Source organism: Oncorhynchus mykiss, chromosome 17 (genome assembly GCF_013265735.2).
Source record: "Oncorhynchus mykiss isolate Arlee chromosome 17, USDA_OmykA_1.1, whole genome shotgun sequence".
Lineage (NCBI taxonomy): Eukaryota > Metazoa > Chordata > Actinopteri > Salmoniformes > Salmonidae > Oncorhynchus > Oncorhynchus mykiss.
Genome location: NC_048581.1, coordinates 34,982,988 through 35,008,914, shown reverse-complemented (window position 1 = coordinate 35,008,914; position 25,927 = coordinate 34,982,988). Strand labels below are relative to the sequence as shown.

The 25,927-nt window shown below is 42.1% G+C and overlaps 1 protein-coding gene across 3 annotated transcripts in view; it reads left to right on the top strand.

Annotated features, from left to right (window-relative positions):
* Nucleotides 1-296: 296 nt before the first annotated feature.
* The window catches only part of LOC110493799 (serum response factor), a 30,075-nt gene continuing 4,444 nt past the window's right edge, over nucleotides 297-25,927 (top strand). Inside the window, exons 1-6 of one of the 3 annotated variants that reach the window (XM_036949783.1) lie at nucleotides 297-1,539; nucleotides 1,681-1,757; nucleotides 14,388-14,657; nucleotides 21,379-21,634; nucleotides 22,210-22,371; nucleotides 25,008-25,112. In XM_036949783.1, coding sequence (XP_036805678.1) covers nucleotides 1,188-1,539; nucleotides 1,681-1,757; nucleotides 14,388-14,657; nucleotides 21,379-21,634; nucleotides 22,210-22,371; nucleotides 25,008-25,112 — 1,222 coding nt within the window. In that variant the 5' untranslated portion in view covers nucleotides 297-1,187. Of the gene's footprint in view, nucleotides 1,644-1,680; nucleotides 1,758-14,387; nucleotides 14,658-21,378; nucleotides 21,635-22,209; nucleotides 22,372-25,007; nucleotides 25,113-25,927 lie in introns of all 3 variants that reach the window. The other 2 variants (XM_021568289.2, XM_021568290.2) reach the window with 2 other exon arrangements.

Here is a 25,927-nt window from a genome sequence, read left to right as displayed (position 1 = left end):
CAAATGTCACTGGGGGAAAAATTTAAAATAACTTTTATCCAATTAAAACACTCATTTTGTCTCTTTTCAATGACGAAACTATGTGGATGCATTTTCGTCCAATCACAACCAAGTTAAGCAAAGATTATCTATTATATTTCCAAGATAACCGAGTGTCCTCGCTTAACAATGGAAATTGCATGTCCTCAATGATTGAAGGCAGGCGAGATCAGGTGGGACCATTCTAGCAAATGAGAGGGCATATACGCGTGATAATAACATGTACAACCACGTAGTTTTTCTCAAAGTTGCCGGAATGCCATGTGCATCCACTTATATTGGTACATTTGTAACGGCCTAACCATGACGATACTTCTATTCGCTCAAATAAGCCTCACGCAATTCGACACTGTCATGGACCTTTTTACAAAAAGGGCTGATCTCACGCAGACAGATTTTGAGCGGAGTAAATGCTCTCGCTTCTTCTCTTCCTCTCTGTTCGGAGCTATGACTCACCAAATAAGGAGCGACAACACCATAAAAGGAAATGTATGGCTGTATATGGCGGAAAGTAGATCTCGAAAGAACGTTTCCCAAGATATAATTAATGCGCGCTAAATGTGTTGCTCTTGCACATCTAAAATGTATTTTCAAAGGGAGACTATTTGCAGATGTTAATAGCATAAATTATCTATTTTGGAAGAGAGACTGGGAATGGTCAAGCGTTTTCGTTGTGAACTATATGGGATCGCGGAGTAATACCAATGGGTGTAAATCGAAATGTCCTTATGTGGAGAAGAGTAGGGGGTTGGGTTTGATTGATTAGTTGTAGGCGGAAACAACTTCTAACTACAACTTTGCACAGTTATGGTAAATTATATGCCATGGAAAATTTCTTTCGTTTACACTAATCTGTGCTAATTCATTTGACCGTGTTTCCTAAAGCTCACAGAGGACACGCAACAGCACTATATAGCTAGCTAGCTAGGCTTTACTTGTTGATAAAGTGGCTAGCTAAATGCCATTTAACTAGCTAGCTATCTCTCGGTTAGTTGGATTTCACGGCAATTTGCACCAACAAATTGAGGAATGGACAGTTTTTGAATAATTTCTGTTCGATCACAACATCGCTCATTTACGCATAAACCCAGTGGGTCCATCGACCGCGGCGGCGCGAGAGGTTTGGAGGCCTGGGGGACAGGTTCGGAATGTTGGGGGGAAACGGGGCAGGATTAGGTACAAGAGCAGGGGGCGCACGACCTGGAAATGGGACTGGGTTGACCGCTCTGCAAGTTAATAACCCAGGAACGAACATGAGTGGTGCCGAAGGTGGAAGGTTTGACGACCGAATCAGAGAATACTCAGCCGAGGTGGTGTACAGCGGCTCTGAACCAGAGTCCGACTCCGGGGATGATGATGATACCACGGGTTCAGCCGGGGACCGAAGAGGGGTGAAACGAGAGAGAGCTGAGATGGAAGTCGCTGCATCGACGACGTCTATGGGGCAACCCCCGGGAGGTTATGGTGGTGTCACCGGAGGTGCAACAGGGGCAAAACCAGGCAAGAAAACCCGCGGACGAGTCAAGATCAAAATGGAATTTATAGACAACAAACTTCGGCGGTACACAACTTTTAGCAAGAGGAAGACTGGCATTATGAAGAAGGTTAGTTGTCAGTCATCTATCTCTGTTTTCATTGCAGACATGCTGCCAACCTGTGCTCATGCTCCCACACCTGCGCAGACGTTCCATTTCACAGCCACAAGTGTTGACGCTACGGTAAACATTCATAAAAGCAAAAATGTGCTTATTGGTCTTAATTTAAGGTTAGGCATAAGGTTAGCAGTGTGCTTAGGTTTAAAATCAATTTTAAGAGAAATTGTAAAAATAGACGGGGGCTATGGTAACTAGTGATGACCTGACAGCTAACTAATTGATTTAACCTGTGTTTTTTTATTTTTATCACTGAGTCATACTGAGACGAAGGTCTCTGAATTGCATAAATTACAGGAAAATGCACATCAAAATGCAAACATAAAGAAAAACACGGTCATAAAAAAGAAACGCATTCATCAGTAATAAGATCCTCAATCAGCTTTCTGGATTGCGCTAGAAGCACCAGAACATCACATTCATCAGTAATAAGATCCTCAATCAGCTTTCTGAATTGCGCTAGAAGCACCAGAACATCACATTTTGAAGATTGTTCAACAAATATGGTACAAGAAAGGAAAATCAGCTTTTAGTTAACTCAGTAGAGACGGCCATCCCCGAGACTGTTTCTGGTAGAGAATGCAGTAATGAGTACTAAAATTGTCGCCCGTAATAAAGCACTATGATAAACTGCATCTAACTGCTTTAATGAAGTGGTAGCTGCATTCATATAGGTGATGTCGCCATAGTCTGTTCAGTCTACGTCGTCGGTCCTAATCTGCCTTCTACTATTTAGCGAGAGGCAGGACCTATTTCTATAGAAACTAAATTCTCAGCTTCTTAACTAACTCATCAATATGCTTTTTAAAAGACAGCTTTTCATCTATCCAGATGCTCAGTTATTTTTAAGCACGGACATGATCTATATGGACACCATCCAAAGTACATATGCTTAAATCAGACATTTTTATGTGCTCTAGAAAACCACATATACTTATAGATGCATTCACTACTAATTTGACAAAGTTTTTCTGTAATACAATAAAGGCAGACTGTGGTTCAGATAGAGCCTGGTCAACCGAGGGGCCAATAGTATAAGCAACAGTATCATCGGCATACAAGTACAGGTAATTATTTTTACAGACAAGTCTATTGTTAATGTAAACATTAAAGTACAGGGTCCTGAATCGACCCCCTGCGGGACACCTTTTCTCATTTCCAGGAAACCTGATTTAACACCATCAATAGAGATTGAGTTCTATCTGCCAAGTATAATTATTTTATGTGGTAACTTACAGCGAACTCATTTGAGTTCAATGGCCCTATTATAGATGTTATTGATAAAACAATGTTTTCATGAAGGGTTCTTGATTAGGCTATCCAGAGTAGCTACTTTTCATGAGCTGCTATATAGTTCCAGGACTTGATTAGCTTTGTAGAACAATTCAGCTTCTACAGAGGATCAATAGAGACTGGTGAGAAGAACATTTTAATGCATTCCAGCAATCACCTCCCCAAGTTATAGCCCAGTAAAACCCTGAGCATGCAAATACTTGCTGCCAAAGCCACTTTCTTTTCAAGGCAGCTCAATATTGTTTGATCTGGCCTGTTTGGTTAGGTATGACACTATTTGCGTTTAGGTTGGGTCATCATGTGTAGGCCGATAACCTCATCCTAGATAAGTCTGTCAAATGGGACTACAGCAGCAGCATGCATGTGTTCCTCAGGCCTGTGGTCAAGTTTTAATGTCACAAGTACACTGAAATGCCTTTCTTGCAAGCTCTACAAAATAACAAGGTAGAACAAAAACATGCAAAAGTAAGAAGCTGTATACAGGGTCAGTTCCAATAACATATTTACAATATGCAGGGATACTGGAGTGACAGAGGTAGGTATGTATAAGGGTAAGGTGACTAGGCATCAGGATATATGATAACCAGAGTAGCAGCAGTGTAAATTATTGTGTGTGTAGTGTAAGGTCGATCAATTAATCGGCAGGGCCGGTTTCAAGTTTTCATAACAATCGGTAATCTGCATTTTTGGACGCCGATTACATTGCACTCCACGAGGAGACTGCGTGGCAGGCTGACCACCTGTTACGTGAGTGCAGCAAGGAGGCAAGGTAAGTTGCTAGCTAGCATTAAACTTATCTTATAAAAAAACAATCAATCTTAACATAATCACTAGTTAACTACACGTGGTTGATATTACTAGTTTATCTAGCTTATCCTGCGTTGCATATAATCGATATGGTGTCTGTTAATTTATCATCGAATCACAGTCTACTTTGCCAAACGGGTGATGATTTAACAAGCGCATTCGTGAAAAAAGCACAGTCGTTGCACCAATTATGTACCTAAACATCAATGCCTTTCTTAAAATCAATACACAAGTATATATTTTTAAACCTGCATATTTAGTTAATATTGCCTGCTAACATGAATTTCTTTTAACTAGGGAAATTGTGTCACTTCTCTTGCGTTCAGTGCAAGCAGAGTCAGGGTATATGCAGCAGTTTGGGCCACCTGGCTCATTGCGAACTGTGTGAAGACCCTTACTTTCTAAGAAAGACCGTAATTAATTTGCCAGAATTGTACATAATTATGACATTACATTGAAGGTTGTGCAATGTAACAGCAATATTTAGACTTAGGGATGCCACCCGTTAGATAAAATACGGAACGGTTCTGTATTTTACTGAAAGAAAAAACGTTTTGTTTTCGAAATGATAGTTTCTGGATTTAACCATATTAATGACCTAAGGCTCATATTTCTGTGTGTTTATTATAATTAAGTCTATGATTTTATATTTGATAGAGCAGTCTGACTGAGCAGTGGTAGGCAGCAGCAGGCTCGTACGCATTCATTCAAACAGCACTTTCCTGCGTTTGCCAGCAGCTCTTTGCTGTGCTTCAAGCATTGCGCTGTTTTTGACTTCAAGCCTATTAACTCCAGAGATTAGGCTGGCAATACTATAGTGACTATAAGAACATCCAATATTCAAAGGTATATGAAATACAAATGGTATAGAGATAAATATTCCTAGAATAACTACAACCTAAAGCTTCTTACCTGGGAATATTGAAGACTCATGTTAAAAGGAACCACCAGCTTTCATATGTTCTCATGTTCTGAGCAAGGAACTTAAACGTTAGCTTTCTTACATGCCACATATTGCACTTTTACTTTCTTCTCCAACACTTTGTTTTTGCATTATTTAAACCAAATTGAACACGTTTCATTATTTATTTGAGGCTAAATTGATTTTATTGATGTATTATATTAAGTTAAAATAAGTGTTCATTCAGTATTGTTGTAATTGTCATTATTACAAATGTGTATATATAAATATCGGCCGATTAATCGGTATGGGCTTTTTTTTTGGTCCTCCAATAATCGGTATCGGTGTTGAAAAATCAGTCGGTCGACCTCTAGTGTAGAGTCAGTATAAATGTGTGTGCTGGAGTGTCAGTGCTATTTAGCAGTCTTATGCCATGGGGATAGAAGCTGTTCAGGAGTCTGTTGGTGTCAGACTTGATGCGGAGACAAGTCTTTGGCTTTGGTGGCTGGAGTCTTTAATGATTTCCCTGGGTCTTCCTTTCAAACCACCTGATAAGAGGTCCTGGATGGCAGGGTGCTCTGTCCCAGTGATGTGCTGGGCTGTCTGCACTACCCTTTGTAGTGCCATGCGATTGAGGGCGGTGCTGTTGCCATACAAAGCAATGATTATTTTTAAAATCTTTATTTAACTAGGCAAGTCAATTAAGAACAAATTCTTATTTACAATGACGGCCTACCAGGGAACAGTGGGTTAACTGTCTTGTTCACGGGCAGAACGACAGATTTTTACCTTGTCATCTCGGGGCTTCGATCCAGAAACCTTATGCAGCCAGTCAAGATGCTCTCAATGTGTATCTTTTTGAGAATTTGAGGGCCCATGCCAAACCTTTTCAACTTCCTGAGGGGGAAGAGGCGCTGTCGCCATTTGGACAATTTTAAGTCCTTTAGTGATTTGCACACAAGGAACTTGAAGTTCTCAACCCTTGTTCACGGGCTAGTAAGTGTGTGGTGAAGGAGATAATTTGGTTTGAGAAGCAGGGAGGTATTTAGGTTGGGAATTAATGTTTCCTTCTCAAGGGGCTTTAAGCTCAGGGAACTTGGCCAGTTATCTGTTAGGCTACCTAAACTGTACTATGAGTAGATTACATTAAGGCCTTTGCAGAGACAAAATGTCCATGTCGTGGGCATGTTCTTAGGTCGTAAACGATTGTCGGACGTCTTGGCTCGTTCAGTGTGTCCAGGTCTAGGTCTGCTCCGACAAAGTTCTAGCAGTGTCATATTTGTTTTGCATTTTTATCGTGAAGTGTGGCTGGTGTTGCGAGCTGATCTCGGTAACTGACCCAATAGGAACACAGAACCAGCACTGAGTATGCACACAATAATACGATTATTGTGAATATTCAGATTTAATATAAAAGTTTGATTTAAACGTTTAGCCTACATGCTGTGCAAAAATACACATTGCCCTAATCTTGTTTGCATGACACATCTGCATGAAATCAGGCCACCTGACGGGATTTTGATACAGTGGGGCAAAAAAGTATTTAGTCAGTCACCAATTGTGCAAGTTCTCCCACTTAAAAAGATTAGAGAGGCCTGTAATTTTCATCATAGGTACACTTCAACTATGACAGACAAAATGAGAGAAAAAAAATCCAGAAAATCACATTGTAGGATTTTTAATGAATTTATTTGCAAATTATGGTGGAAAATAAGTATTTGGTCACCTACAAACAAGCAAGATTTCTGGCTCTCACAGACCTGTAACTTCTTCTTTAAGAGGCTCCTCTGTCCTCCACTCGTTACCTGTATTAATGGCACCTGTTTGAACTTGTTATCAGTATAAAAGACACCTCTCCACATCCTCAAACAGTCACACTCCAAACTCCACTATGGCCAAGACCAAAGAGCTGTCAAAGGACACCAGAAACAAAATTGTAGACCTGCACCAGGCTGGGAAGACTGAATCTGCAATAGGTAAGCAGCTTGGTTTGAAGAAATCAACTGTAGGAGCAATTATTAGGAAATGGAAGACATACAAGACCACTGATAATCTCCCTCGATCTGGGGCTCAACGCAAGATCTCACCCAGTGGGGTCAAAATGATCACGAGAACGGTGAGCAAAAATCCCAGAACCACACGGGGGGACCTAGTGAATGACCTGCAGAGAGCTGGGACCAAAGTAACAAAGCCTACCATCAGTAACACACTACGCCGCCAGGGACTCAAATCCTGCAGTGCCAGACGTGTCCAGGCCCGTCTGAAGTTGGCTAGAGAGCATTTGGATGATCCAGGAGAAGATTGGGAGAATGTCAGATGAAACCAAAATTGAACTTTTTGGTAAAAACTCAACTCGTCCTGTTTGGAGGACAAAGAATGCTGAGTTGCATCCAAAGAACACCATACCTACTGTGAAGCATGGGGGTGGAAATGTCATGCTTTGGGGCTGTTTTTCTGCAAAGGGACCAGGACGACTGATCCGTGTAAAGGAAAGAATGAATGGGGCCATGTATCGTGAGATTTTGAGTGAAAACCTCCTATCAGCAAGGGCATTGAAGATGAAAGCGTGGCGGGGTCTTTCAGCATGACTGATCCCAAACACACCGCCCGGGCAACGAAGGAGTGGCTTCGTAAGAAGCATTTCAAGGTCCTGGAGTGGCCTAGCCAGTCTCCAGATCTCAACCCCATAGAAAATCTTTGGAGGGAGTCGAAAGTCTGTGTTGCCCAGCAACAGCCCCAAAACATCACTGCTCTAGAGGAGATCTGCATGGAGGAATGGGCCAAAATACCAGCAACAGTGTGTGAACCTTGTGAAGACTTACAGAAAACGTTTGACCTCTGTCATTGCCAACAAAGGGTATATAAAAAAAAAGTATTGAGAAACTTTTGTTATTGACCAAATACTTATTTTCCACCATAATTTGCAAATAAATCCATAAAAAATCCTACAATGTGATTTTCTGGATTTTTTTTCCCCTCATTTTGTCTGTCATAGTTGAAGTGTACCTATGATGAAAATTACAGGCCTCCCTCATCTTTTTAAGTGGGATAACTTGCACAATTGGTGGCTGACTAAATACTTTTTTGCCCCACTGTAAATGCACAACATTCTACCAAAGCAACCATGTTATTTTGAGGAAGCCTATTTTTGATTCTGAGTTCCGACATATAAAGTTTGAATTATTTGTAAGATGCATACTTTCAGTTATTTTCTGAACTCCATTCACTCGTGCCTGAGCATTGAGTGAGACTGGTGCTGCCGGCACATGTGCAGATCAAATACACCGCTGCAGTTGACGTAGCCTCGCAAGCTAACCGCCGAATGTGACGACAGAACCGAAGCAAATCATACAATCTGGCCAGGTTGATATCAATATTTTAATTTGCTAATATTGCACAGTGTAACGCGATACTCTTAAGACCGATTCTGACGTACAGTCTGTAAAGGCCTTCAGGAGTTAAACAATCCCGCTCAGGGCAGGGGTACTTCACAGATTTTTGTACCCAGGTATGCTGTATGCAGCAGGGAGGGGCAAAAAAAGTTTGATAACCTCTGTTACAAAACAGGCAATGAAAGGGGCTACCTAAGTCAGTCAGTTGCACAACTGAATGCTTTCAACTGAAATGTGTCTTCCACTTTTAACCCATCTCCTCTGATTCAGAGAGTTGTAGGAGTCTGCCTAAATCTACATCCACGGTGCCCGGGGAGCAGTTGTCTTTGGGGTGTGCCTGTGTACGCAACAGGCTACCTGCTACCCCAGGAGGCTTTGGATCGCTTGGAAAATCAGACTGCAATGTGGAAGATGGAGTAAGGCGCTACTCTGATGTGCCACATCTTTGAGCCATCACTGCTCCTCCATGGTGCACTGCCAACACCCCCCCCCCCCCCCCCCTTATAGAGCGATACTGTGTAGGCGCCTAGGCAACCACAAGGTTCCTTCCCCTCTGCAATGATGCAATGCCACTTGTGCATATACTGTGTGGGAAAGGGGATACCTAGTCAGTTGGACAACTGAATGCATTCAACCAAAATGTGTCTTCAACATTTATCCCAACCCCTCTGAATCAGAGAGGTGCAGGCAGCTGCCGTAATTCACATCATCAGGGCCCAGAGAGAAGTTGTGTTGCTCAAGGGTGAACGGCAGATCTTTCCACCAAGCTGGTTTGGGGATTCGAACCAGCGATCTTTGTTACTGGCCCAACGCTCTTAACCACTAGGTTAAGAGCGTTACCTGCCAGCCCAGGGTTGGTGTGTGGGTGGGTGTCCGCACAAATGACAACCTACAGAAAGTGTTGCTGCAAAGTGGAGGATACAGGAGAGCTAGGCCTAACTCGCTCAATCTCTTCAACTCTATATTCTCCTTCCTATCGTTTGCCACTTCCTGTCTTTGTAGCCTTGTTTTCTAACTAACACTGGTTGCTTTCTGATGTCGTTCCAGTTTTATGAGCACCATAAAGTGCTTGAATTCATTGAATAGCATACACAGCCAACTGGCCAATGGCTGCTGCCAAAAAAAATCCCCTCCCCTCCTACTACAATAGTGCCTGGGAGCTCTGAGCTTGTTCGAGCCATGCTTCCTGCTGCGTACACAGGCACAATGTTATGCATGGCTGTGGGGTTCCCCTTAGAAACAACAGCTTGTGCTCAACGAGATCCTGTTAAAAGCTTTTAAGAAATGGCTATGCATGTTGGAAGGAAGCTTGGTCTAGGCTGCATTAAGTAGGGCACTGGGTTGTGGTACTAATAGCCTGTGTGGAACAAACATGACCTTCTGACATTCTAAGTAAGGAATCCCGTTAGTTCTATTCATGACATTTCTATTTGCAATTATCCACAACGTTTGTCATCTGAACGTGGTCTTGCACTGCTCTAAGCAACTAATGCTTGTTCAGAAACATTTACCTCTTACTCTCCCAATAATCTCTAGCCTGACTCTGTCCACTCGTGGCCTTTGTAGGACCACAGCCCAGAGACCACGTTCATTGTTCTCTCCAATATCAATAAATACTTGTTAGTTAGATGTGATTGCTGCCTCACCACATTGCATCAGTGCTAAGGAATTATGTGTGTTTGCGCCAAAAGTGTTGTCAGAGCACATTTGTAGAATGTTTGCATTGAATATCAATGTACTGTCATTTTGATTTAGGGATTAAGCTGGTTAGAAAAAGGAATAACTTCATAAATTAGGGAAATGATTTGGGCTGTGTAGAGCTCAATGAAGCCAGTTATGAGTGATTGTCTACAGGTAAAGGGAACAGTTAGTGTTGCTCAGGAGTTTGTATGAATGGTTTTGCATTTATATCAAATCAAACTTTTTTTGTCACATGGCCGAATACAACAAGTGTAGACTTCACTGTGAAATGCTTACTTATAAGCCCTTAACCAACAGTGCAGTTCAAGAAGAGCTAGACATTTTTTACCACGTGGACTAAAATAAAAAAAGTAGCACAATAACGACGAGGCCATATACAGGGGCCACCGGTACCGAGTCAGTGCGGGGATACAGGTTAGTTGAGGTAATTTGTACATGTAGGTGGGGGTGAAGTGACTATGCATAGATAATAGACAGCGAGTAGCAGCAGTGTACAAAAGGGAAGGGGGGTGTCAATGTAAATTGTCCGGTGGCGATTTTATTAATTGTTCAGCAGTCTTATGGCTTGGGGGTAGAAGCTGTTAAGGAGCCTTTTGGTCCCAGACTTGGCGCTCTGCTACCGCTTGCCGTGCAGTAGCAGAGAAAACGGTCTATAACTTGGGTGACTGGAGTCTCTGACAATTTTATGGGCTTTCAAATGACACCGCCTACTTAGGGCCGATTTCAAGTTTTCATAACAATCGGAAATCTGTATTTTTGGGCGCCGATATCCTATTATTATTATTATTATTTTTTTTTGTTATTTTTTTTTATACCTTTTATGTAACTAGGCAAGTCAGTTAAGAACACATTCTTATTTTCAATGACTGCCTAGGAACTGTGTGTTAACTGCCTTGTTCAGGGGCAGAACGACAGATTATTACCTTGTCAGCTCAGGAGTTCCAATCTTGCAACCGCACAGTTAACTAGTCCAACGCTCTAACCATTGCACTCCGCGAGTAGCCTGCCTGTTACGCGAATGCAGTAGAAGCCAAGGTAAATTGCTAGCTAGAATTAAACTTATCGTATAATAAACAATCAATCATAATCACTAGTTGTGATTACAGCCCCGTCGTTGTTAACGGGGGCCTGTTCGGCCTTCCTTTTCCTGTAGTCCACGATCAGCTCCTTTGTGTTGCTCACATTGAGGGACAGGTTGTTGTCCTGCCAGTTCTGACTTCCATCTTATAGGCGGTTTCATCGTTGTCGGTGATCAGGCCTACCTACCACTTTTGTGTTGTCAGCAAACTTGATGGTGTTGGAGTCGTGTTTGGCCATGCAGTTGTGGGTGAACAGGGAGTACAGGAGGGGACTAAGTACACACCCCTGAGGGGCCCCAGTGTTAAGAATTAGCGTGGCAGACGTGTTGTTGCCTACTCTTACCACCTGCGGGCCGCCCGCCAGGAAGTCCAGGATCCAGTTGCAGAGGGAGGTGTTTAGTCCCATGGTCCTTAGCTTAGTGATGAGCTTTGTGGGCACTATGGTGTTGAACACTGAGCTGTAGTCAATGAACAGCATTCTCACATAGGTGTTCCTTTTGTCCAGGTGGGAAAGGGCAGTGTGGAGTGTGATTTAAGATTGTGTCATCTGTGGATCTGTTTGGGCGGTGTTGGAGTGGGTCTAGGGTATCCTGGGGGATACTGTTGATGTGAGCCATGACCAGCCTTTCAAAGCACTTCATGGCTACTGACGTGAGTGCCACTGGGTGGTAATCATTTAGGCAGTCTACCTTCTATTCCTAGGGCACAGGGACTATGGTGGTCTGCTTGAAACATATAGGTATTACAGATTCGGTCAGGGAGAGGTTGAAAATTTAAATGAAGACACTTGCCAGTTGGTCCGTGCATGCTTTGAGTACATGTCCTGGTAATCTGACTGGCCCAGCGGCTTTTAATGTTGACCTGATTTTAAAGGTTTTGTTCACATCGGCTACCGTGCACATTATCACACAGTCATCCAGAACAGCTGGTGCTCTCGTGCATGCTTCAGTGTTGCTTGCCTCGAAGTAAGCATAAAAGGCATTTAGCTCGTCTGGTAGGCTCACATCACTGAGCAGCTCGCGTCTGGGTTTCCCTTTGTAGTCCGTAATTGTTTTCAAACCCTGCCACATCCGACGAGCGTCAGAGCCTGAGTAGGATTCAATCTTAATCCTGTATTGACTTTTTGCTTGTTTGATGGTTCGTCTGAGGGCATAGCGGGATTTATAAGATTCCGAATTAGTTTCCGGCTCCTTGAAAGCGGCAGCTCTATCCTTTAGCTCAATGTTAATGTTGCCTGTAATCCATGGCTTCTGGATGGGATGTGTACGTACGGTTACTGTGGGGACGACGTCGTCGATGCACTCATTGATGAAGCCGATGACTGAGGTTGTATACTCCTCAATGCTATTGGATGAATCCCGGAACATATTCCAGTCTGTGCTTGCAAAACAGTCCTGTAGCATCGGCATCATCTGACCACTTCCATATTGAGCGAGTCACTGGCACTTCCTGCTTTAGTTTTTGCTTGTAAGCAGGAATCAGGAGGATAGAATTATGGTCAGATTTGCCGAATGGAGGGCGGGGAGAGCTTTGTATGCATCTGTGTGTGGAGTAAAGGTGGTCTAGGATTTTTTTGTTTTGTTCTTTCTCTGATTGCACATCAGTTAAAACTGATTTAAGTTTGCCTGCATTAAAGTCCCCGGCCACTAGGAGCGCCGCTTCTGGGTGAGCATTTTCCTCTTTGCTTATAGCCTTATAGAGTTGGTTGAGAGCGGTCTTATTGCCAGCTTCGTTCTGTGGTGGTAAATAGACAGCTACGAGTAGTATAGATGAGCACTCTCTGTATACAGCTTTTCATGAGGTCTCAAATGACTTTGCATTGAGACCCCGTGAACAAAAACTCTAGGCCTATATCCTAAATGCAAATCAATTTAGTAAATCATCCATTTTGCAACTGTAGGGTAATGCAATAGGTGCAGTATAGCCTATCACAAATGTTACAATATATTGATAAATATGCATGCAAGGGCCTGTTAATATCTATTGACGCCCAACTGATGACCTCTGTATATCCATAGAAACATCAGTTTCCAAGTGCTGTTTGCCGTTAAGTGTCTGTCCGATGGGATTTTTTCTTGATGAAGCAGTTCATTTATTTATTTATTAGAATTAGTCTATTTTTTAACATGTGTTTTGCAATTAAAATTGATAAATGGATGATTAATTTGTGCACTGACAATCACATTCTCTCTTTTATTGTGTTACTGTAAAGTGTATTGCGCTTTCAAAGGCATTTTAGCCCCTTACACTCCCCGGAAATTGGCCTATGTGGATAGGGCCCAATTGAAATGTTTCTAACAGAAGAACTATAAAAAGCAAATGCATAACCAGAACACGAGATTATGGGGAAATTATTACATTTGGCTTATTTCAGATCAAAGGTGAGGACACTACACTGAATCCAAACCTTACACTCTTGATTTTGTGAATTTTTTATTTATTGTACTTTTCACAGCATTTGTCAATGACATATAAAAACTACTTGGATACTGCACATTCAGTAACATAATAAGAATATTAATTTATATTTTGGAGTAGGTGCAAGATAAGAAAACGATTACAATCGTTTTGAGTGAGAGGTCGAACTGGTGTCTCCAAGAGGTCACACACCTCTCCAAACTGTGTACAGTTCCTAAGTCATTTCAATGCACGTTTGACTCAAGGAAAGAACTTTCAACTATAAGGTGCTTTTTTTGAGCTCTCCTAACTTTGCGATTTGAGGAACTGAGGCAAGCACACTTGTAGTTTTTTTAATTTTTGAACACAGCTCTGTGTCCCCACCGTCATACCATTGCTGTTTACATTTATATATCGCAATCTGGGTCAGGTGGGCATAATTTGAAAGCTTATTCTATTGCCAACATGGCTAGCCACGTTATAAAATACGATCTCAGTCTTAGGCTTTCAAAAGGCACTTCAGAGAAACAGATTGTAATTTTGGTGCATATAGAATTAGTGCATTTAAGTACGTGTTCACGTCTAATTTTCTTCACAATACGACAAACATAAGCTCATTGTGTTCAGGACAACCCAGGGTATAACACATATCGTCCTTGTAACTGTGGATCAAACAGCGCTCGTAAAGCTTGATACTGTAAATGTATGTCTTCAAATATGGAAATGTGAAGCACACATCAAAGCGATTATTTATTATAACCCTCAATGTCTCATCTTTCAGAACACATCGACTCCTCTCGATTTACAGCATTTCCCTCACTCAGACAACAAATGTGCAAAAGTAGCCCAGTTTAGCCGGAAGGATGGGGGGCATCTTGTTGTTGCACACATGGTCAAGTTTAGAACAGCTGTCAGTCAACCCATACAGCGCTGTGAAGTGGTGAACCTGAGCTCTGTACCATGTATAGCATGTTACTCTACAGGCACTGCGTTCCAATGTAGGCACTTATCAATGACAAACATTTTTCAACCCGTATATGGGATGACAGGGACAGTGGGTGGAAAGGGCTACATTAAGTTTGATTTAATGCCTGGCGCTCTCTCATCCCTTTTCCCACTCCCCCAGGCCTACGAGCTCTCCACTCTAACGGGCACCCAGGTCCTCCTCCTGGTTGCCAGCGAGACGGGCCACGTCTACACGTTCGCCACGCGCAAGCTCCAGCCCATGATTACCAGTGAGACGGGCAAGGCGCTCATCCAGACGTGCCTCAACTCGCCCGATTCACCGCCCCGCAACGACCCGTCCACCGACCAGCGCATGAGCGCCACAGGCTTCGAGGAGACGGACCTCACCTACCAGGTGTCAGAGGGTGACGGCTGCGCGGAGCCCACCAAGGTGAGGTGGTTAGACAGTCTCCTGGGATTAACGCAACGGATAGCTGCTTCAGAGCACCTGGGTTACCACGCATCGAGTTGCCGAATGCTGTCTTTTATATGGTGATTTTTTAGCATAGCAGTTGCATGGAGGTGATTTTCAAAGTAATAGATTAACAAACATGTCACTCTTTGGCCTACTGTGCATAATAATAATAATGTGGAAGAGGTGTATTGTTGCTCTGTTCATTCTTTCTCCTGTTGGGAAATGCTTCAGAACCGAAGAGGTTTGCTAGGTTACTATGCAGTGCCAGAAAGAAAACCAGTGTAGAATGTCTTAACTTGTAGTAGCATTCAGCATCCCTTGAAAAGGGTGTTGGCTGTCTTAATCTCAGACTGTGTTAGAATTAAAGGCACTCGCCAGTGGTAGCTTCACCGTCTTATTCTGGTTAAATGTGTGGGAGAACAAACTTTAAGCCAGATAACTTTTTTTTATTTACGCAACAACAACAAATCGTTGGATCAAAGTCATAGTTCAACCTCACAGGATATAATATTGCTTAAACGGTTGACATCACTAGAGGGTCCTTTAACCAAAGCTGACCGATGGGTTAACTGTTAAGTCTCCTTAGACTTCACTGTTATTCATGAGCATATGAAAAATAAACACATCTGTAATGCTTCACAGCAGATTGATAAAAATAAGATTTGGCCTCTTTGTCCATATATGGGATGGTTTCCTCTAGTTCCTCTCTTGGCAGATGGCTGCTTGCATTCCATATAAGCTGCAGCTGTTTTCAGCGTTGGTTGGAGACCGTGATTTTCAAGGAAACATGGTGAGCTCTATGTGAGGCGGTTCAGCGACGTACACCTACACGAAGCGAAATCTTTTGCTTGAGTAAATAAAAAGGGCCTTCGTCGGGCTAGTCTTGAGCCTTATTGTCCACTTGAGGTCAAAGTTTCATCTCTCACCTGGTTTAATGCAGAGGGGAAGAAATGGTAGCTTCCTCGGATGGTCATGTAGTTGGCTTCATTTACCAGGCACAGGCCTACACTTTCACTTTGGAATTATAGCGTGAGCTACACAAGTTCACATCAATATTTTTGTATTAATGACTGGCCCATTGACCCCCATTTTAGAGCAGTGAAGCTTATGACCAGTGACAACAAATCATGTCATCATGATGCGCAGTTTGATTAAATGGAAACTAATTCTGTGTTAGATTATCAGTGTTTGTGGCTAGGATTCGGGGGATTCTTCAGCTCATTAAGCTTCTTTACTCAACCAAGAGCCAGACTTGCTTTGAAATATAATTGGTTGTTGATGAACCACGGTACTACTTCGGCTCACAGCTGATGTGGTGGGAAGAATCCTCACTGTTCACTCTGGAGAGGAAATTGCTTTTTAAATGAGGTTAAAGGGTTGTCTGACTAGTCACCTCTGTCGTGGTGTTGTGCAAAGCACTGATAGAAAGACAGTACAGACGACGAGGTAGAGCCGCACGCTGGTGCAAGGAAGCTGTTGTCACAGGAACACTGAAATACAGATGGACAGGGACGCTATTCAGGAGCAAAAGTGGGCTTGGCTGGGGTTCTGGACTCAATCAATCAGACCACAGCCAGACAGACGCCCACAGTCGGTGTCATAACAAGAAACAGGCCATCCAACGCAAACTTAGTAGGGCATAACACTCGTAACCTAGGTTTTCATTGTTTGCTTTACTCTCGGTAAAGAGACCGGCTATGAGCTCGTGAGGTGGTGGTATTCCCTGACAGGAGGTGAGCCACGAGACCCCGGGTTGTTTGTTTACTAGTTTTGTCCCCTCTCTTTTGGAAGAGACTCGTTCAGCAACTGTTTTTGGAGGAGGAAATGGACTTATGCTCAGAGGGATAACTTGTTCAAATAGGCTTTAAAAAAAGAAAAAACTTTATTTAACTAGGCAAGTCAGTTAAGAACACATTCTTATTTACAATGACAGCCTACCAAAAGGCCTCCTGAGGGGACGGGGGCCTGGGATTAAAAATTAAAAATAAATACAGGCTGTAGATGTCCTCTAGAAAGAAAAGGAAACCAAGTGCCCTAGACTAGAATGCACGATAATGAATGCAAGACAATTAATGCGGTCAGTTGAGTCTGTTCAATATGTTAGTACGTACTAACTCAAACACTCCATTCCCCAACAGGATTGTGTTCAGTAGGGCACACCGTAGCAAAACGTTTTGCAAACCAGGAAGCAACAATTTTTGTTCTAATTGGACACATTCAGGTAGTACATGTGTCAAACTCATTCCACGGAGGCCCGAGTCTCTGTGGGTTTTTGCTCCTACCTTGTAATTAGTAAGGAACTCCCCTCACCTGGTTGTCTAGGTTTTAATTGAAAGGGGGAAAACAAAAAAACTTAAGACACTCGGCCCTCCACGGAATGAGTTTGTCCCCCTGAAGTAGTACCTCCCTGTGGGCCCCCAAAAACGGCCATGGTTAAAATGTCCCATCGTTGAGAGTTTGATACAGGTTCATTTTACATGCTGTACCTTCAATTCGATACTGTTTTCTTAAAAAAAAAAAAAAATCCTTTTGTATGTTTTTTTGTTGTTGTGTGTATGTGAATCATTGATCATTTAATTAGGTTTCTGACTGTATATTCAATAGAAATAAGTTTCACCACTAACGAATGTTATTTTGACATTACCATAAGCGCTTCAACGCTGAATGCAGCATTGCTGTCGGCACACTTGACATGTCCTGCAGTTGACTAGAAGCCAGCCAGCCTACTGCCCAAGTATTGCTGTACAAGTTTCAACCTTTGCATGATCTTTTGTTGAGGTTTTTGTTTATTACTAAGCCCAACAGTCACATCTGAGTAGGACTGCGGCACACATCTGCATTTTGCTCTCCGATGCGCTACAAACTGGACACACGTTAACAGTGCAGTTGACCGTGAATACACCCAATGCAAGCTCAGAAAGTACATGGCAATTATTAAAGTGGCACTCCAGTCTCCTTTTCGTCTCATTTAACACCTGATTCACTTAAAGCTGCAATATGTCATGTTTGGGTGACCTGGCCAAATTCACATATAAATGTGTGTTATAAATCTGTCATTCTCATTGAAAGCAAGTCTATGAAGCAGTATATCTGTTTTTATATGCGCTATTTCTATGCTTGCTGTACTTAAGTTTTTTTTTTTTGCGTCTTTTTTACTTAAGTTAAAAACCTGCATAAGGATTGTACCCTTTTATTTTTTACAATTTTCGCCTAAAATGACACCCAAATCGAAGTGCCTGTAGCTCAAGACCTGAAGCAAGGATATGCATATTCCTGATACCATTTGAAAGAAAACACTTTGAAGTGTGTGGAAATGTGAAATTAATGTAGGAGAATTTAACACCTTAGCTCTTGTAGAAGATAATACAAACAAAAAAACATGAATCTCTCTTCCCCCCCCCCTCCCCTCCATCATCTTTGAGATGCAAGAGGAAGGCCATACTTTAAGGTGGGAGTCTAGCTGTAATTTAGATGTGCAAAGTTTCAGACTGAAGAATTACATTACTGTGCACTATTATGTATCAAGTCTTCCAGGAGTTTGCCCAAATGTGTCGAATTGATAAATGTATACATTTAAGTACATAACTATAGAGAACATACAAAAATGCAATGGTCATAAAAACTTTAAGTTGACTCACTCCCAGGAATGTCATACATAATGGATAATTAGCTTATACACTTTCACACATCTAGATGTCTGAGCAGGGTTGGTGTGGAGCCAGAGACAGCTTCGGGGTCAAACTGTAGATACCAGGTCCTACATTTGAACATAAAAATGTATTTTATCAAACAAAACTATGCTACAGTTTATGTCTGGGACCCTCAGGATGACAAATCAGAGCAAGATTACTGAATGTAAGTACATTATTTACCTTCAGAGGGGAATGTATCAAACCTGTTGCCGTGATAAATGTTTTGTTGTTGTGCACTCCTCAAACAATAGCATGGTCTTTTTTTCACTGTAATAGCTACTGTTAATTGGACACTGCATTTAGATTAACAGTAATTTAAGCTTTCTGCCCATATGTCTATGTCCCGGAAAGTTGGTTGTTGTATACAACGTCATTCTAGTCACATTCGCGCACGTTAGCAACAACCGTCCCGGTTTAGAGATGCCCATCCCGTAGAGGTTAAAAGTTTTGTACAGCAGCATAAAATACAATATTTTTGGTTATGGAAAATATCATTCGCATCGGTTCAGATGGTACAATGATTCTCTACACCACAGACGGCCGTGTGTCTTTGGGTTTTTTCTCCTCCCTTGAACTTGATCGAAGAATTAAGGTCACTAATTAGTAAGGAACTCCCCACCTTGTTGTCTAGGGCTTCATTGAAATTCAAAAAGAGAAAAAAAACCTGCAGACACTTGGGTCTCCATGGAATGAGTTTGACACCCCTGATCTACACTATACTGAACCAAAATATAATGTAACATGCAACAGTTTCAAAGATTTTACTGAGTTACTGTTCATAAGAAGTCAGGAAATTTAAATAAATTCATTAAGCCCAAATCTATAGATTTTATATGACTGCAGTGGCACCGCCATGGGAGCCAATCAAAGTTTTCCCCCATAAAATAGTTTTATTACTCAGAAATACGTATAGAAATGCTCACCAACATGTACGAAAACAAACTTGTGCCCAACATTTGAGAAGCTTTATGTGCGTTTGGAAAAAATGTTATCTTGTATTTCAGCTCATGAAACATGGGACCAACACTCCATGTTGCATTTTATATATATATATTTTTTAGGGGTAAATCGGCTTTAATATTGCAGATAGATTGATAGAAGCCACAATGTAATTGTCTGCATCATTTCCAATCCCCCATATATTTAAAAATGTGTGTGCGTACCAGTCAAAAGTTTGGACATACCTACTCATTCCAGGGTTTTTCTTTATTTTTATATTTTCTACATTGTAGAATAATAGTGAAGACATCAAAACTTTGAAATAACACGCATGGAATCATATGTAACCAAAAATAAAGTGTTAAACAAATCAAAATATATTTGAGATTCTTCAAAGTAGCCACCCTTTGCCTTGACAGCTTTGCACACTCTTGGCATTCTCTAAACCAGCTTCACGAGATAGTCACCTGGAATGCATTTCAATTAACAGGTGTGCGTTGTTAAAAGTTAAGAAAATAAATTCCACAAATGAATGCATCAGCTGTGTTGTGACAAGATGGAGGTTGTATACAGAATATAGCTTTATTTGGTAAAATACCAAGACCATATTATGGCAACAACGGCTCAAATAAACAAAGAGAAACGACAGTCCATGACTGACCATGTCTTAAAGTAAATCTTGACAGTCCAGAACTTCGAATGTTTCTTCAAGTGCAGTCGCAAAAACCCATCAAGAGCTATGATGAAACTGGCTCTCATGAAGACCGCCACAGGAAAGGAAGACCCAGAGTTACCTCTGCTGCAGAGGATAAGTTCATTAGAGTTACCAGCCTCAGAAATTGCAACCCAAACAAATGCTTCAGAGTTCAAGTAAGAAACATTTCAACATCAACTGTTCAGAGCGGACTGTGTGAATCAGGCCTTCGTGGTCAAATTGCGGTGAAGAAATCACTTCTAAAGGGCACCAATAAGAAGAGACTTTCTTGGGCCAAGAAATCTGTCCTTTTGGTCTGAGTCCACATTTTAGATTTGTCATTGTGAGATGCAGTGTAGGTCAACGGATGATCTCCGCATGTGGGGTTCACACCGTGAAACATGGAGGAGGAGGTGTGGAGGTGCTTTGCTGGTGACACTGTCTGTGATTTATTTAGAATTGTAGGCACACTTAACCAGTATGGCTACCACAGCATTCTGCAGCGATACGCCATCCCATCTGGTTTGCTCTTAGTTTCTGATTTGTCGTTATGGTGTATTGTGTGTAGATTGATGTGGGAAACTTTTAATTTAATCCATGTTAAAATAAGGCTGTAACGAAACAATGTGGAAAAAGGAAGGGGTCTGAATACCTTTCGAATGCACGGTATATTATCTTAAATATATTTTCATTGGATTATTTACTAACTCTACCCTCCCTCCCCGAATTGGAGTAAACTAATGGACAACACTATTTAGGCTTCTAATTTCAGTTTATACATACTATATACATTTTACGGACAGTATATATTTTTTACTTGACAATTGCTACCAAAGCAAGCGAGCTAATTGACTTTGATCTTGGTGAGCTACATGAGCATATTTAACTATTTATTTGATAGTTTGCCAATTCAAGCGAGGAGTCTTACGCCTCAATAATTATTTCCCAGCATTGTTTGTTCGAAATTGAATCTCATCTCATCATCCCTGTCTCTCCCCTCCCATCCCCAGACTTAAATTTGCTTTGCTTGATTTTCATAAAGATAGTTAGCATGCCAGCTTGCTCACAAACTACTTGTGTCCAGGAGTTGAAGCTTAGCCCTTCAATGGAATCCTTGACGTGTATCAGCAACTTGTCAAATCTAAAAACACTCCAACTGTGCTGACTGAGATAGACAGAGCGCATCATTTATCTGCATTGTTTTTTGGCATGAGAAAAGGCAAATACATTTGGTTGGTACATCCCCTTATCTGTATAAATTTGGCTATCAAATTATCTACATATCATAGGCTATGTAAGTAGACTCTCTTCAAATGCACTGTTAACAGATCAATATCGTAAATATCTCTCTCCTGCTTTCTCCATTTCTCAGGACATGATGAAGCCGACGTTCACCATGGCCAATCTGCCTGTCGGTGTCAACACCCAACCCACGTCGACCTCCTCATCCTCCACTTCCTCCTCCTCTGTGGCCATGCACTTGCAGAACAGCATCCCTGCCACCTGCTGGCAGGTCTCGGCGGGCATCAATACTCACAGTGCCACCAGCAGTGCCAACGGCACGGTGCTGAAGACCTCGGCCACGTCAACGAGCGTCATGCTACCCGGAGGGTTCACCCTCATGTCCGGTGAGTGAAGGGGGGTATCCTGTTTTGTTTTTTTTAATCCCACTTTCTTTGCCTTATCATTTACCCCCTCCATGTTGCACCCAACTTTGTTTACTTCTGTTCACCCCCCTGAATTGTTCCCTTGCTTCAGAATTGTCTTTTTTTTTATTTAAATGTATCGTTTTTGAGAATATTGCACTCCAATAAAAAATGTTTTCCTCTGGGGCTTTTTGGCTGTGTGTTTGTGCATGTGGTTTGTCTGTTTTGTGTGCATGGCTGTGTTTTGACAGTGTTTTTGTTGTCTGTGACTTTGTCTGGCTGTGTTTTCTTTTCTGTGTTTTTTTTTTCTGTGAAGCTGTCTGTATTTTGTCTGAGGCTTTGTTCTGTCTGTGAGGCTGTGTTATGTCTGACTGTGTTTGAGTATGTTTTGTCAGTCATGCTGTGTTATGTGGCTGTTTTTGTTTGTGTGGCTGTGTCCGTTTTCCCTCTATCTTGGTCTTTCTCACTGTGTTATGTGTTTTGAGTTTTCTTGGTCTATGTGCCGGTTCCACTGCGAGAGACCAGTGCACCGCTAATTTTCTCTGCGCGTCCTCTAGGCGCAACGCTTCCCCCTGGCACGCACACCATTCCTCTCAGTCACCTGCAGGCCCTCCAGGGCCCCATGGCCCAGACCAGCATCACCACCGCTACCGCAGGGCACACACAGCAGGGCCAGCAGACCACCCTGCTCCGCCTACCTGCAACTGTCTCGCTCACAGGTCAGGGGCTTCTTCACCCCGCCGCGTTTTGTTTCCATGCCACGACACTTCCAAGCATCAACTCTCCTTGAATTGCAAATCAACCCCTATCTCCTACACTTTTGGCAAGCAATATGGCAACAAATCTGCCTTTTAATGAAATGGTCTGCACAACATAAATAATCTTCAATGATTCATTTATTCTCTGTGCGACCGCAGCCACCTTAAGTGTACAGCTTAAACAATTGTGTTATTCTGCCTTACCTATCAGAGGGCATGATGGAGCTACCACTATTGCTACACACATCCGATCTTCTCTGATCTACACCAAGGGGTTGACTTGGGATTTAGGGTTTATCGCTCTCTGTCGGCATGCATCTCTCACTCCAAGATTGTGTCGAGTGTCTTCAAATTGAGCCCGGTTTGTTTGCATCTAGGATCCCAGTCATTTCTCTGTAGCTATCTCTTGTCGCTGTTCAGAACTGTATCTCCATGCCTGTCTGTTAGTGTCCTTTTCTAGGTTTGCCTTTGCCTCACTGTCCCTCTATGCATCTCTGTCTCTCTGTATGTTTGTTTGAGCTTGCATCAGTGTCTCTTCCTGGGCTTTAGTCTATCTCTTTACATATCGATAAAGGCAAAAAAAACTAACATTTACAATGCTGTGAGATAGCAGGTTTGAATGAACTCCTATGAGGTTTAAATATGGTGCTCTGCTTGCAAACAGTCACAGGAGAGGCCTCATTTGTTGACGGGACAAAGGGAGGCAATAAGGATGGATAATGAAGACTCATGGAAGGGTAAACAGGAGCTATATTTTAGGGACGAGGAGAGGGAGGAGTAGCAGTCAGTGTGTAGATGGGGACAGGAATATAGGAGAGAGGGTATTTTAGTCTGTTCACTGGTCAGTGTTTGTTACTGAATGAGGGTGTGTGTGTGTGGGGAGGTGCGCATTAAGGCTGTTACTGATTGTGTGTAGTAGCACCACTGTTATGCAAGCCGACGCCCCATCTTTTCTATTTCTTGTGATATGTGGACAAAGCCACGTTATTTTTTTGAGCAGGGTTAAAAATAACCCCCTCCAGGGTTTTATCAGTTGTCTTAGCGAATGGGGGAGAAGCGGGAGTTGAAAAAGTTCCACACTTGTGTCCAATGTTTTGTTTTTTTTCTGCACTTGAACGTTGTGAAAACATCCAGCGTGCGGTTACTGTGAACACTGAGGCTATAGCTACTTTAAGTTAGTTTTAAGTGGCCAAGTAGGCTACTGTGGCTATTTGAGCATAAAGTAGGCCTACCAGAGTGGCCTACCATCAAAAACAATGGAGAAAATGCATCCCATAAACTTCTAGCACAGTGATAGAACAGCTATCATTCAGCCTTCAGTAGCAGCCAATGGGTGGTGTTCAATGTAGGTCTACATTCCATGAGACGCTGCAGGGCTTGACATGAACCTGTTTATCCACTTGTCCTTCAGACAAGGAGGTGACTGCAAATGTTGTTGTGCTGTTTGATGCAAGAAACCACTTTACAAAATAAAATGCATTATTATTCCCATTCCATTATTACAGAGAATCAGAGAAATTATGCTCCCCTCTGCCTATTGGCTACTAAACTTATTCAAGCCTGTCTCACAATATAACTCTACCCCTTTTAAGAATATGTTTAGAAAGGTACACTTTTTTTGTGCTCTTGTAGGAAGCAATCACTACCCTATTGCTGACTATAAATGATCTATAACTGGGCTAATAACTCACTAACTAGCAAAGGATATGAACAAAATGTGCACACCTGGCTACATGCAGCTCTTGCTTTGATCTCAAAACAAGCACATCTACTCACAATCGCTCATGCTTTTAACACAGTCCAGTTCAAAGTAAATTTCCCAGATCCATCTACTGTATGGCAATGGTATATTTGCATTCAGGCCTACTGCAACTCTGATTGGATATCTGCACCGGTCTGTGTAGAGTATGGGCTGAGTCGTGTGTCAATGCGATAGATTCCTACTCTGATGCGTTCTGCCTACAACAGAATCTCTTACGTAGTTAGTTTTGCATTCAAAGTCATGCATAGTTTTTGTTTCGGTATGTTGCATTAAAAGTGAGTAATATTGCATTGATTCGATCACAATTGCCACAGTAAAGGGAAACATTGATAGTGTTAACGAACAGGGAAAACTCTAGAAAGTTGAGTCTCGTGCTTCTGTCAGCGGACGCGTGCAGCTTAGATGGAACATTGCTTGTGTCAGTTTTATATCTCACTTGGTGTTCATCTTCATGAACTGTAGTGAAAGTAGGCTAACAGCTGTGCACATTCTTTAAAATTGTCAGTAGGAATATCCCAAGTACTTAATTTGTAAAATCACAACGGCTGAAAATGGAACACATTTTTTGTGTTAAATAGCAAATATGACAGCTGTATAGACGGGGATTCTGTGTTACTTTTCGGTAGGTCAGTTAACCCTTGCTCAGCCACTTAAGTGGTCCACTTCACTGGTACACACTCATAACTAACCCGTTCATATTTACCACCCAACTGTAGTGATGTACCTAGTAGAGGTAACATGCAAACTTGACCTCTATAATGAGTGTGCAAAAATAGCAGAATGGTTGAATGGAAAATTAATATTCTCACTCTAGGTATGTGTGCATCTTTCTCAGGTGGAGGGATGGGCCAGCAGCTGCAGGCCATTCAGGTTCACCCCAGCAGTCAGCAGAGCTCTGTGAGCCACAGTGAACTCTCCCACATCACAAGCAGCTCCACAGGTAAACAACAACAACTATACACTATCACAGCAGCCTGTATGTGCTTATGAGCCATTTTACTGTTATGCCAATGTGATTGGGGGGGGGGGGACAGCACTGCGATAATATTATTAGTATTATGGGGGGGGGGACAGCACTGCGATAATATTATTAGTATTATGAGGAGAGGGGGGAAAAGTTTCATGTTAAATTGCTATATGATGACTAGTAGGCTATTTACCCCACTTTCAAATGTGACAAGCAGCGGTCTGTTTACAAGTAGATGTAATAATGAAATGGGCTCCTTGATGGACCCAGTCCCAAGGAGGAGGGTCTGGAATGACGGGTGCATTAGAGCAGTAGCCCAATCTAGAGGGGACAATAGAGAGACTGACATGAGTGCTACTTCTCAGTGGCAATTTAATCTGAAATCGACCTCTAGGCTCTAGCTCTTCCTCACTAGGCATTCCTGTAGTTTTGAAAGGACTGGACAGGTATGAACATTATTGTAATTGCTTGTTCACATAGGCAGAAATACTGTATATAATGATGAGATGATCTTGTCTCCGCCCTAACAATGGGAGTCGTCCCAATGGCGGGAAGGCAGGTGGTCTGCTTATCGTTGACAGATTTTGATGGAGTAAACCCTCTTGCTATTGGGCCCAATTTTTCAAAACTTTTCTGATTTTGGCAATCGGATTGGATTAAATGTTTGATTTTGGTATTTCAAAACAGAAAAACTAAAATGATTCTGATCATTGGGATTTGGTAATCCAATCTGACCTTTTTTAATCAAGATTAACCAATGATGTGTGTGTATATATAAACACTGGATT